General features: G+C 33.1%; 1 protein-coding gene and 1 long non-coding RNA gene across 2 annotated transcripts; one reads left to right on the forward strand and one right to left on the reverse strand.

Annotated features, from left to right (window-relative positions):
• Positions 1 to 3,152: 3,152 nt before the first annotated feature.
• LOC125597195 lies at positions 3,153 to 4,385 on the forward strand. The gene is made up of 3 exons (XR_007331553.1): positions 3,153 to 3,792; positions 4,032 to 4,170; positions 4,252 to 4,385. It is a non-coding gene; the product is annotated as an uncharacterized LOC125597195 (long non-coding RNA).
• Positions 4,386 to 5,733: 1,348 nt separating this feature from the next.
• On the reverse strand, positions 5,734 to 8,618 carry LOC125597196 (zinc finger BED domain-containing protein RICESLEEPER 2-like). Its single transcript, XM_048771966.1, has 4 exons — positions 8,233 to 8,618; positions 6,466 to 8,163; positions 6,031 to 6,097; positions 5,734 to 5,902 (listed from the first exon to the last, which is right to left on the reverse strand). Exons 1-2 carry the CDS (start codon positions 8,616 to 8,618, stop codon positions 6,993 to 6,995), a joined length of 1,557 nt encoding a protein of 518 aa, XP_048627923.1. The 3' UTR covers positions 5,734 to 5,902; positions 6,031 to 6,097; positions 6,466 to 6,992.
• Positions 8,619 to 14,849: the final 6,231 nt, after the last annotated feature.

The following is a 14,849-nucleotide window of genomic DNA, read 5'->3' on the forward strand; positions in this document are numbered from 1 at the left end:
TGTATTTTACAAATCTAAGCCAGAGCTTTTGGGATTAAAATCACCAAACTGAGATTATCTATCGTGGCGTAGACATCCTCGTCCTCCGTTGTAGAACAATCTGGCGCTGCAAAGAAACATTTTATTTCATATAAAGATCCCACGATCTTTCAACCTTGTCGATGTGAAAGCATTCAGAAGAACTCACCATTTAATAGAATCTCCCTCTCTGCAATGACGATAGTGAAACTCAATCAGAATAAATCAGTTATAATAACTTTATAACCCCAAATTAAGTTTTGGAGCTAACTTGCTTTTGACACAGAATGTGAGTGATTGCTTTCACTCTGCATCCCTCTTTATATGAGTGATAGAGGGAAGTCGAGAAGGGATGCGACTCTTTTGAAAAGGGCAATAATGTGTAAAATTTATTGGAGAAATGTAAACGAAACTCTGAACGGCGAAGTTGAATGGAGTAATCAGAAAGGCCAAAGGAAGAAGAAGTCAGGTTAGAATGTTCAAAGCTGACATGACATCTTAAAACAATTTGATTGGCTGAAATTAAATTGCATATGTGGACACTCTTAGAGCTCTAGCTCAAGAACTTTAAGTATTGTAAGATTTCAAACCAACATTAATTAGGAATATTTCAACAGATATAACATATTTAAATAAATCGCATTAAAATGAATAGTTAATATTTAATGGTGATTTAACATTTATAAACAAATGCAAAATATCAAAACCATTAATATGTTTGATCTATTTTGACTAATCTACATAAACGGCTTACCGAATATGGTAGCAAAATTTTTAAAAAATAATTTTAATATTCACCAAAACTAACAAATATCAATATAACTATTCATTATTTATGATTTATTATTTGAATATTTATATTGAGATGTCCACCGAAGATCTGTTGCAATCAGATCATGAGTATATATATTTAATATTTAAATAACTTCTTATATTCAATAATTATAGTTTACTATTATATTTAAAAATGTTTTAGTCCACTCTCTAGATTTTTTGTCTTATATATATATATATATATTATATTTAAGCATATGTAGTGGAACATGTCAGTCAAAAATCTGTTGCAATCAAATGAAGATATCTTATCTCTTAATTTCATGCATTTATTATTTATATATTATAATCAAATCTTTCAACAAAATTTTTGGGCAATCAATTCACGATATATTCTATTTAACTTTACTAACAAGAAATTCCAAAAATAATCTTATCTTATAAGCATAAGATTTTAGAGAATTTATTAAAGAATATTATATTTCAATGCTTATCGTGAAAGCTAGGTTATTTAGAAAAAATTTACCGATTTACTATATATAAGACATTCACAGCAGAAAAACAAAGTGACTGGATTTTATGATGTTAACTTTTTGAGGCTTTTAATTTAGTAATTTTAATTTATTTTAGAATGTTAAGATTTTATATATACATATATTTTTGGTTTGCTGATTCTTGTTTTGGTTTATGTGCAGATGAACTATCATAATGATTCCTTCCTTGCAGATCGACTATGATTTGGTCACTCTTCATTTTCTTCAGATTTTTATTGTGAACTAAATATTTGTCTCATCTATAAATCTTATGGTATATTAATTATCTTCACATTTCATATTTATTTTCTCGGTTAGATCTAATCGTGATCAATTTAATGTCACAAATTATTTCACTGGAATAGCTACGAAAATAGTCGATCAAAAATCAAAAACTATTTGACATGAACTTTTTCAAACACTAGATTGTATTGGTAAGTCTTCCTAACTTCTATTTTAAGTTTTAATAGTAGTATTGATGTAAACACCAAATAAACCATAACTGGTGTTGCTATTTTCGTCTTTTATTTTGTATTTCTCATTTCTTTCAATCATGTTATTTAACATGTCATCTTTTGTAATGTAAAATATGATAAATATTTGTAAGTTTAAACGTAGAGAATATATGATAAGTATTCACGTCGACATTGTTATGAATAGAATGATATAATGGTTTGTTAATTTAACTTATTGTACTTACATAAAAATGAAAGTTCAATTTTCTATATATATATATAACATGAACTTAAAAATATTCAACACATTTATATAAGACTTACAAAGGAAGAAATTCAAAACGCCGATCAAAATTTAGTTTTGTCAGTTAAAGTTTTAATAGTTTTTTAAATCAACTTCTTATTAAGATTTATCCTCTGTAGAAATAGCCTCAGCGGAACGCCTCACACCACTTCACAACGTCAGACTACATAAAGGTAACCAAAATATATAATTCAGATTTCAGAACAACAAATAACTTTTTATAAATTTGGAGAAACCAAAACGAATGATGAACTAATAAATATGAATAAAATGTTTTGTCAGTTAAAGTTTTAATAGTTTTTGAAATCAACTTCTTATTAAGATTTATCTTATGTAGAAGTAGCCTCAGCGGAACGTCTCGCACCGCTTGACAACGTCAGAAGCAGACATGTACGAAGGTAACCAAAATATATAATTCAGATTTCAGAACAACAAATAACTTTTAGAAATTTGGAGAAACCAAAACGAACGATGAACTAATAAATATGTTTTGTCAGTTAAAGTTTTAATAGCTTTTGAAATCAACTTCTTATTAAGATTTATCCTCTGTAGAAATAGCCTCAGCGGAACGCCTCACACCGTTTGGCAAGGTCAGATGCAGACATGTACAAAGGTAACCAAAATCTATAATTCGGATTTCAGAATGACAAATAAATTTTAGAAATTTGGAGAAACCAAAATAAATGATGAAAAATTGTTAGAGGGCCTGATTTATTATTTGATGCGTCTTAGTGGGCTAAGACCAGCTCCATTGGGGGGCTCTTAGCACAAGTTTTTAACAAAAAGGAAAAAAAAAATGAAAAAGGCCCAAAAAGCAAAGAAAGAACCGCTGCTTAAAGTGGGCTTTCTAGAGCTTGTAAGAAACCTTTATGTGGCAGTTTGTTATTGGACCGTGCATTAATTCCTCTTTCTCTCCTTCGTCGAAGGTCTGGCGAAATCCATTCTTCTTCTGTCATCGATCTCTCCATCTTCTCTCTAGTCCGTTGATGAATCTTCTGAAGAACATCCATACAAAAAACAAAGGGCTTCCTCTTTCCTCCGTTAGACCCGCTCTCTCTCCAACTTTCTTCTTCGTCTCCCACATCGCAGCGATCGATCCGCGGAGGAGGAGCCTCTGTCTACTTCTGTTGCAGCGAAGGAGAAGATCGATGACTGAAGACCAATCGTTTTAGTCACGAACGGAGATGGGATTGATTCGATTGGGCTCGTTCTATGACTCCTGGAGAAACCATTGCTTTGTGTTCCGCCAGTATCAAAGGTGCCACAGCCTTTGAAGTTTCAGGTATGCTGATTTTGATTGAATGATAGTTTCACAACATCTCTAAGATAGAAAAGTTAACGTTTCAATCTGAAAATTTGAGTCTTTATTGAAACAACGATCCTCTGATTCTCAAGTTGTTAGAAAAGTGTCTATTGAGTTCATAGGCTTTGATACTATTCTTTTGTCTCAGGGACTCCTGTGGACTGCATTTCGTAAGGATTATCCGGAGCCCTTCTCGCTTGGTCAAAGCCAATACTGGTTAGTTAGCATTGTTTAATCATCTCCATCATAATATATGTTATTACTAATTTCAAACATCATTTTCCTTGCTTGTTTTCTTCAGGTAATTAGTGGAATCAATCAGTGATAAAGCTGTGGGCTGGAGCCAGGGAACACACTCTCTGTCAGAACCGTATTCACCATCATCAAAGCATCATTTGGGAAGAGGTTAGTATACTTTTCTTTTAAGAGAATGTGATATCGGTTAGGTTTGGAATTAAATAGAATTTAGTGTAATGGTTTGTGTTAGTTGCGGTGAAGTGATTGGCATTAGTTTGAGTTGCGGTGAAGTGATTGCACTAGTTTTCTGGTTGTTTTTGTTTTAGGTGTAGACATTGATTAGCATTGTGTCTCTTTATGCTCATGTTTCATATCTTTCTGTTTTGTGTCTCTTTATGCCGTTGCAGGTGAAGAAACAACTGAAGGCGAAGAAATGGTTTCTTGGTTCAGTAGCTGGGCCTCCAAGCATTGCCCTGATGCAAAGCATATGAATGTTGGCAGTGACACGCAATTAAGACAGCTGTTTTTCGGTGGCATTACTAACAGGTCCATATGCTTCTTCTAAGTCTTCATCTGAACTGCATTTGTATTTGACATGTACTGAGCTGTCTCTTTATGCCGTTGCAGGTGAAGCGAATACATGTGACAGAAGAAGCCAAGACATGACATTGGTATGTTTCGCTCACTCATAAGCTTGTGTATTTTGCAATGTTTTAAAAACCGGACCGGATACCGACTCGGTGTACTCACTGGTTCACTGGTCTGACCAGTTCAACCGGTCGAGCCGGGTTTTTTTATTTATTATATATATATATATAATCATATATATAATCATCTAATGAATAATATCTATAAATAGTATCAAAAATAGAAATAGAACAATTGAATCTTGAATACATAATGAACTAAATGAATACATGACAAATTAAATTTAAAAAAATCTGTTGAAGAATGATAAAATATCTTAAACTTATTCAGTGGTATCATTTCATCTTAATGTCTCCACCTCCGCTCTCTTTCCGACAAAAGTCACAAATCAAATTTCTCTTTCCATTCTGCTCAGTGCGTTCTGTTACATGTCTCCAAGCTATGTCATCTTTTTGATGTACTGAACGTTGAACAAAAGAATAATACATTAATATTGTTATATCAAATCTTGCGGTTAAAGAGAATCAGTGAATCAAACGATATTTACTTTCTCTTACAATTGTGCAGTCCCAAAATCTTATAACCATGGAAAATTCAGATGATGAGAGGATGGTGTACGAGAGACAAAGAGAAGATGTTTGGGGTTTTTTTTGGAGAAATTATTAAAAAAAGGACGGCTATTAAGTATTATCAAGGATTAGCCTAATATAAAACCCTAATTAAAATTTAAAATGTACTAGAACCGGATTTTAGTGTCGACCCGGGTTACTGGTTTCGCCGGTTCTGAACCGATTTTTCTGGTTTTTATCTAATCCGGGTTTTGAACCGAACCGGACTCGGCTTACTTAACGAGTCACGGTCGAACCGGTCCGACCGGCCGGTCCGGTCCGGTTTTCAAAACCTTGGTATTTTGTATTTTGTCTAGTCGTATTGTGTGCTCATTCTACTTTAAAAAAAAAAAATTTAAGAACTCAATGAGGTTCTACCATTGGATTAGAAAAAAATAAATTAGATTAATAAAAGTTCTAAACCTTTCAAATCACTATATTTATTACTAATTTATTGGTTAGAACCCATAAGGGGGTTCTTATTGATGGACATGTTCTAAGACTTTATCATAGCAGCACTCTCCACGCCGTCTATACGCCCACCAACCAGGCCTTGAGCAACACGTCCCTCCTCTAGGGATGTCAAGTTGGGCGGCCCACACCCAAATGGGTGTGTACAGTTGGGCCATTTAACACCCATACCCAAAAACACCCACACCCATTTAATACCCATACCCAAAAACACCCAGACCCAAGTTAGCCCATACCCATTTGAAATAACCCAAGACCACCCATTATTATTCTTTTTAACAATTAGCTCAATTTTGTTCATAATCAATTATTGTAAACTCAATTTACAAACTTATATACTTATAGAAATTAAAAATTATAGAAAATTTGTATAATCTCAATCTAAACTCAATTTTAATGTCATTGAAAATTTCTGAATACAAATGTGATGTAAATTAAATTCAATAGACTTCAGTTTTTCATAACTCTCTGTTTTATGTAAAAAAAAAGTTATAACTCTGATATCATGATTCACTTTGCTCCAGCTTCCAGCTTCTTTACTTGTCTTCAGCCTGCAAGAAGGAAAAAAGATAGCAACTTGGAGTTATTCAATGATTCTCATAACTTGTATGTAAGGGCAGAGACATCAACACAAGCATTAACATTTCAAGCAAAATAACTGTGTTGTATGGAGACTTACGTAGGGATGCTGACGTTGAAATGCACATATTGATCCCCAAATATTGTTGACTTTCTTGCTCTAATACCTGTTCGTAAAAGGATGTGATTTGATAAGTAAACACACAAGAATATACTCAACGTCAACGCTTGATTTTCTCACTCTCTCCCAACTTCTAAATGGATTTGATAAGTAAACACACAAGAAGATATTCAACGTCAACGCTTGTTTTTTTTTTCCTGTCTTGCACTCACTAAATTGGCTTGTCACAAGCAAAAGAATAAAAGCTCAGTGTGAACAAAGATAACAAGATCAGTGTGAGTTAGTCAAGTTCCTTTCTATACTAACTCAATACTAAACCCACAAACTAAACCCACAAACTCAAATGAGTTACTTGCAAGACTGATCAATAGCTAGAACATTTCAATATCTTATCCAAAAGTACAAGATCAGTACCTCAATTCAAGTCTATAGATTCTCCACTCTCTTCTTCTTTCTCCTTCTCTTTCTCTTCTTCTTCTTTCTCCTCTTCTATCTTTTCAACAGACTCATCACCTACCAAAAAAATAATCCCATGAAGATTCTGAAGCAATTTATTATATGAATAAATTATAACCAACACTTACCAATTTCAGGAAATCCTTTTAACCAGTTCCTTGTGCACACTAAAGCTTGAACATTAGTAGGTAGTAGACAGCTCCTATACTTGTTAAGAACTCTACTACCTATACTAAATGAAGATTCCGATGCCACTGTCGTTATTGGTATACTCAGAACCTCTCGAGCCATTACTGCCAACTCTTTGAACCGAGCTGAGTTGTCTCTCCAGTAATGTAACACATTCAGTTTCTTGTAAGCGGCCATGTCGAGCAATGGCTCATCCAAGTATATATCAAGAGTAGACTTTCCGCTACCAATAGCTTTCTGAGAAAAAAAGGCATAGAATCCCTGAAAAAAACAGATTAATCATCACTTATATGATATCAAAAGGTAATAACACTTATCAGAAATAACTCCAGAACAGAACTTACACCATAACCGGCTGGAACATCTTGTGTTTCTACTTGTGAACATGCAGCACTACTGGTTCTCTGGTTTTTCTTGTAAGCTCCAAATAGTTTATAGATCTTTGAACGCACATGAGCCAATCTTCTCTTACAACTAGGCTGATTTAAAACTGAGAAACAATATTCCAAGTAGGCAAATTTCAGTCTTGGATCAAAAACAGCAGCAATTGCAAGGATATCGCTGTACTCTTCCCAGTATTTATCAAACTTGAGCTTCATACACTTCACCATTTCACAAATGATAGGATCACTGAAATTCGCATGAGCTCTCAACCAACACTCAATTTTCCAAACTTCATTGAAATACAGATTTGATGTTGGGTATGAAGAACCAGAAATCAAATCTGTAATTTCAGAAAATGGCCTTAGAAGCTCACAAATCATTTCTTCTCTCCTCCACTTAGAATATGAGGGAAAACTCACATAACTCGCTTCTGCATCCGCCAAGTTACCTAGTGCCTGCTTGAACTTTATAGCTCTATCAAGCATTAGGAAAGTAGAATTCCAGCGTGTACTTACATCTAAGACCATACCTTCATCACCCTCAATCCCCAATGTCTCTACACAATTTTGAAACATTATTTCTCTACTTTCTGATCCTCTAACGAACTTGACACTCTCCCTGATTTTCTGCAAAGCTCCTCCAATCACTGCCAAGCCGTCTTGAACAATAAGATTAAGGATGTGAGCTGAACATCGTACATGGAAGAACTCGCCACCGCAGACCAGATCTTTGTGCATCTGTCTCTTCATGATACTCTGCATGCTATCATTCGAAGAAGCGTTGTCTACAGTGAGACAGAAGACCTTCTTTTCCAGTCCCCACTCCTTCAGCAGCTCAATCAACTTCACAGCAATGACTATTCCCGAATGAGGCGGAGGAAAAGCCGTGAAAGCCAATATTTTAGCTTGCAAATTCCAATCTTCATCGATGTAGTGTGCAGTCAAGCAGAGATAGCCTTCAATCGTGATAGCCCTCCAAAGATCTGTTGTTAAACAAACTCTACTAGGAAAATCATTTAAGATTTTCCTAAGTTTCTGCTTTTCATTCTCATAAATCTTCAACACATCAGAAGCTGCTGTGTTTCTACTCCACTACTCAATACTGGAATTAGCATAAGTAAAAGCCATTCTAATCCTCTTATACTCTACAAACTTGTAAGGAAGATCATGCTCAATAATGGCCATATCTATCATCTCACGAAACACCATCATATCCACATTCTTAGGACTACTTCTAGGTGTTCCAACAGCTTTTGGACATACCTTCATATGACGAGTCAGAGTTGAGGTTCCATTCCTGCGAAGATTCAAGAAGTAAAACCTTCTACAGAGGTTGCATCTGATCTTAGTTGTACCATCAGACAGCCTTCCTCCAAGTATAGTAAACTTTCTCCAGCACCTTGAGACTTTACGGCGGGACTGAACTTGTCTCGGTTGTGTGCCTCCGTTAGCCTCTGAATCCTCTAAAACTTCATGATCCTCTATATCTTCATCCATCACATCATTCTGACCATCATCGTTCAAGTCTATAGCTTCCATTTTCTGAGTACAAGTAAACTAAAAGACTTATATATTGTGTCTAAGTCACAGACACACAAAACCTACACGTTAAGAGAAATATAGTTATCCACTTTTTTTATATAAAAAAAAGTAAAAACGTGATGCAGCAAAGAGGCTAAACATATAAAAGCTTTTGATTAATGCAGTCTTTAAGAGCAAGACACAACTCAGAGAAATAATTTTTTTCCATAATTTTTTTTAAAAAATTTGAGGGTTTTATGCCAATGTTTCACTTTGATTATGCTCAGGACCATCTCTGATCTGATAGTAAGTTTTTTGGAATTAGAAAACATAATCACTTAAAATGAATAACAAATAGTGGCCTATATATGGTAATCAAAATGACTGGTTACAAGGTGATTTCCCACACCTATACATACTTTATAGATTTGGAATACAAAGTCTGTAGTGGAGCAAGCAATGGTCCTCATTTTTATCAAAATGTTACCCGCACAGGCTTTTGAAATTTTTATCAAAATTTTTATCAAAATTCTCAAATTATTTCCCATTCCACCTCCTGATTCATTTCCCAAAATATCCCACATACAAGCAAATACATATTAAATCTACCAGAGAACATGACAAAGATCACCAAAGCTTGATTCTTCTCTGAGTTTTGTTCCTAAAGCTAGTAGATACCTGTCAAAGATTAAGGCTCTGAAGGGTTTTTCTGCAGTTTCAGGAGGTGGAGGTATCCTTTGCCGAGCAGAGTATTGCTTTGCTACAGTCTAACTCAATAACCTACACAAACAACCAGCAAAGAATAACAAAGCAAAGTTAAAAGGCCATAACCAAACTATTATCTGAATGACTGCAAGTAACAGGTAAAGAATAATTGTCAAGTTACACACATAACAAGAGAGCTGTATAAATAAGTACACAATTCAAAGAATATTCCCCAAATACATACACTTTAGAGTGCAATGAAGACCTCTTGTACTCCAGAAACTCTGAGTATATCCATGCTATGAAGACAGGGATGACTCCGAGCAGAAACGAAACCTGCATTTAAAGAGAAATACAATACACGTCAACCCAAAACCAAATCTCAAGTGTGCATCGTTTCTGAACCCAAAACAAAACAATATTCTAAACGATTCATCATCATCATCAGAACTAGAGTAAACAATGGAAACAATGGAAACGAGATTATCATCCACAAAACCCACAAAACCCACAACACCCACAACACAGAAAGTAGAGAAATCGCGAGATCAGAGCTAAAATCGAATCATACCTGAAATTGTAGAGAAATGAAGAAGGGAATCGATGGGAGGGAAGAGAGAATCGTATGGATTGATGAACACAAGAACAGTAGACGAAGAGAAATCTGGGAGGAGAAAATCGTTGGTTGCAGAAAGAATCGCGAGAGAGAAGAAAAAAATCGGGAAAAATTATTTCTGATTGATTTTTTCCCAAATTCTCTAAACCCTAGAAATTAAGTTTTTGGGCCAGCCCAACACCCATTTGGTTTGGACCAGTTAACCCATGGGCAAAGTGGGTCTTTAACCCAATTGGACCATTAATTATTTGGGTATGACCATCACCCACCCATGTTTGTTTGGAATGGGTTAGCCCATGGGTGGCCTAACCAATTGATCGAAATACTAATTTGTTATGATTTTCTAATGATTATATCAGTGTTTTTGATTTTCCAAATAGATCGAAACTCATTATTCTCAATGTTCAATTAGTTAATTGTGAACACGAATTTGAAGTTAAAATTTTTAATTCTTCACGAATAAATTAATGGAGAAAATGAATGTCAAATTGAATGGAGCTTGAACAAATCGAATCTGGGTTGGAGATTTACAGTACAGAGAGAGAAGGAAAGAAGATAGAGTAGGAGAGAGAATGATTTTGACTGGTTTAGCCAAAAAGGGTAATTTAGACATTGGCCACGTTTTTGAAGATAGTATGTAATGATTAAGGAGTATGTGAGAATTAGTAAGAGTATGACATAATAAATTTTGCCTTATTGAGCATTTGAGCATTTCACCCAGATATCTTTGTATAGTTACTGTTATATCTTATCATAAAAATCTGATTTACCGTTTTTGAATAATCAACTAGATCTTTGTTCCACTTCCACAAGTATTTTGATATATTTTGATCTCTGGATAATGGTGTCAGCTACTTTACAAAAAAAGTATAATACCTTCTGAATGATGATGAAGCTCACTGGGTTTGGCCATGCGAGCAGTCAACGAGTGTGTATTCTCTTAACTTTGATCATTTTGTCATTGCTTTTTGCTTTTTAGTTTACCAAATCTCTACTAGAAACAAACACTGTCAAACTGAAGAATAATGGTAAATATGAAGTTCACAAGTGTCTCCAAAAGCACAACTGGATCTGAGGTATTAAGATATTTCACGTATATCGCCAAAATATCTGAATCCATATCATTCTTGACAAGTTTACTAGGATTACATTTTCGGAGAAGTGTGAAACACAGCGTAAACATTTACCATTACTAGTTCATCATTTGTTTTTTTTTTTTTTGCTAAATGGAGGCCCAAATTCATTTGTTTGCTAATTAAAGGCCCTAAATATTTTTATTTTATTTTTGTTTGCTAAAATAAGGGCCCTGATTCTTGTTATGGGTTTATAAAATAACTTTTATTGTTATGAGTACAGAAGAATTAAAAAAAAAATTGGACCTAAGTAAGAAAAGGAAAAAAATATGGATCTTTTTTACTAACTAGATTTTTATAAAATGTTTTGGACCATGTGCATATGTGCCTCATGCACATGCACAAAGCCGGCTCTGGCTTGAAGCTCTGAACACTTTTTATTTCCCATCTGCAGATACAATCTGGTCAGAGGTGATATATCTGAGTTTTCATGTATGTATTGCATCCTGTCGTGGATTTCAGGGCTAGAATAATGGGTGTAAGTGTATTACTTTTTGCAGTTCATAATTTTGTTTTATGTTTATATATTTATGTATCTATACTATTAAACAATGTACAATTCAGATTTTTTCCACTATTTTCTCCTACCTTTCAGTCTAAATTGTTTCTTTCATTAAGGGTAATTTGAATATTTTCATGTCATTCTTTAACTCTATCATTTCATTATAATTAACTAGAGCTTTTGTCCGCGCGTAATCTAATAAATATTTTTGTATTTTAATATTTTCTTATATATAAATAGTATTAATGATCTCTTTGTTGACTATTGGTTCAAATCATTTAAAAAATATATTTGACTTTGAAATATAAACAAACATGAGGGACATCTCTAATGATGTGGAAAGTAATGAAACATTAAATTAGAAAAACAATTTAGTAAACAGAAAAGTTAGCTGAATGTGGAGAAAAACAATTTATACAAATTTGAAATAATTTTTAATGTTAATACAAATGGTAAATTTTTTTATTATTTATTTATAAACATATCATATGCTTTTAACCCAATTCGGATCCACGATCAAACCGGTAAATCCGGTGATGATATGTAATCCAGCTTGGGATTTTCTTAAAATCCGTTATTTAAAACTCGCTACACATACAAAAATTCTTTAAAACCTAAGACTTGATGATTGACTTTTTTAGTTTTTTTTAAATTAATTGATTTTTATATTTTCTTTTAATCATGTATAATATTCACTAATGTATTTGATTAGTGATTCTTTAGCTTATGATGAAAATTTCACTATGCATCTAAAAATGAAGTGAATAAAGATGAATATAACCAAAACCAATTAATTTGATTTTTTATTAACTTTTTGTTATATACAGTATTACAATTTGATGTTTGCTTCTTGTTCGTTTTTTATTTTATATTCACATTATAAATTTAAATAGTTTTTAATATTGATTTTTTTTTATTTTTATTATATGTTCTAATTCCTAACTTGTTACAAACACATTTCCATAGTTTTAAGTTTTTCTTTTGATATTTGGTATGTGAAATAAAGATAAATTTTAAATATTTTACTATGTGATTTTTTCTAGTATTTTCAGTAGTTATATATAATTATATAGTAAAAGCAATTAAATTATTGACGCATCTGGTCGAATCGTTGACCCGATAATCCAAAAAAATAGTCCAGTTCAATTCAGAATTGAAAACATTGCATAGAACTTTTACTATCTTCATTATTATGATTTTTTCGAACCCAACGTGATTTAAACAACTAAACATCTGCATAGTAGTTAATCACATTTGTTTGATTGTGTTTATTTTGAGGCTTCTACTGTTTTATTACTTGATTAGATCATATGTTGACTGTACAATACTCATAATGTTTCACCACTTATATAGACAAAATCAAACATCAAACATTTTCTAAAAAATAGGAAAATGAGTTGTTTTTTATTTTTCTGATTTAGCAATTTTTCCCGAGACAAATCATTTTTATTTTATATTAAAGAGAAGTAAGGACATCTACATTAAAACATCTCTAAGTTCACTCTATTTTCTCATCTAAAATAGAGTTTAGAATAAAAAACTCTAATTGTACTCTATTTTTTTATTCTAGAATGGGTTAAAAATAGGTTTATCCTATAAAGAGAATAATTTATTTATTTTTTATTCATCATTTTATTTTCACTCTAAAATATAGTACTATTGGAGTAGAACTCAATTTTATTATAGAATACTCTATTGATGAAAAAATAGAGTGAACCATTGAAGATGGTCTTAGTAAGCATTTCATAAAATATCTCAACTATAATAAGAAAATAAAAGTATCTCAATAATAAAAAAAAGTCAAACTAAATGAAATTAGAAGAAAATGAAGAGAGAATGTAAGAGTTGTACTATATTGATGAAAAAACTCATTTTTTTTTTGTCGTCAACTTTACAAACTCATGAAAAAACTCATTTAATGGTTGTCAAATACTTATCAGTCAATTTTCAAAATATTAAAATTATATATAATTGAATTCGTATTTGACATGTAAAAGCTATTTTAGCCAGCTCTTGAGCATTTTCTACTTTAATTAAATAATTTGATATTCCAAAGAACAAATATGATTCAATACTGTAATCTAATAGACGCACATCAACGTTGTTTATCAATCTTATGTTATTCATATACGACGAAGATACAATATCAGGAAATTATTTATTAATTTATAATTCTAGAAACAGTTACATATGTTCATCAAATATATTTTAAGGGCTCGGTCAAGAAATGGAAACATATTTTAAATTATCTTTGATTTGAAATAATTTGAATAAAACTGTTTACATATGTTGAAACTTGAAACTAACTTAAACCATTATCTTGAAAGACCACAGCAACATTCTTCAACTTGAAACTTCACATTCAGACGTCCTGTCAGATCTTGTGGGGAGCGCATATGTAACTGGTTGTATGAATCTTCCAACACATAAGCTCAGAAAACACTTATATGCAATGACTTTTACCTTTCTTGTTTTCAAAATCATTCAACCTTGGTGCCTTAGATTCAGAAAGGGACTTCTCTAGTAATCTTGGATTTTGCCTATCTAATGAATTCATAATTCGCCTATGCTTCACCGCAAACTTTGCAACTGTACGGGAAGCCTTCGATTTTTCAAGAGAAGCTACACTGAATTTAGAAGATGAACTATGGCGGACTCTCCATCTGTCACATTCGCATGATCCTGTTGTAACATTGACAGAGTTTGAATTTTGTTCACATATATACAACAAAGATAACCACAATAAGAGGTAGGATATGAACCTCTGAGTTCCTGAAGACAGAGGGGACAAAGGAGAGACCCCAAGGGCATGATCACCGGGGTTTACATTGGATTCGGGTTGTTGTAGCTGCAGTATGATCCAGCTAAAACTCAGTCATGCGATACACTGGGTATGTCCTTGCCAAGGGGTCTAATACCGCATTTAGTCTTTTCACAGTGTTTTGTTCCTCGTGTTCTGCTTTCTATTCGGTTCAAAATATTGCTATCATCAATAACAAAAGTTAGCGAGCTTAGAACTTGTAGAACATGGAATGTTGAAGCAACTGCCATGGAACATGTTCGGTGACGCAGCCTCTGTATTGCTCAGTGCTGCCAGCTCATGGGCAGATGAGGAAGTTAACCACTTGCCAACTGTGAGAGTTCTTTAGCGAAAACTTCTGATGAGCCACATTTACGACAGCTAGCTTTTAGAATACCTCTCCTGCTAAAAACAAAAATTTATTTGTTAATCTATGTAGGTACAAAATTCAAAATGTGTAAGTAGAGTAACAAATTCAGGGATATGAAAATAC

The sequence above is a fragment of the Brassica napus genome, unplaced genomic scaffold, assembly GCF_020379485.1.
Source record: "Brassica napus cultivar Da-Ae unplaced genomic scaffold, Da-Ae ScsIHWf_1385;HRSCAF=1965, whole genome shotgun sequence".
Classification (NCBI taxonomy): Eukaryota; Viridiplantae; Streptophyta; class Magnoliopsida; order Brassicales; family Brassicaceae; genus Brassica; species Brassica napus.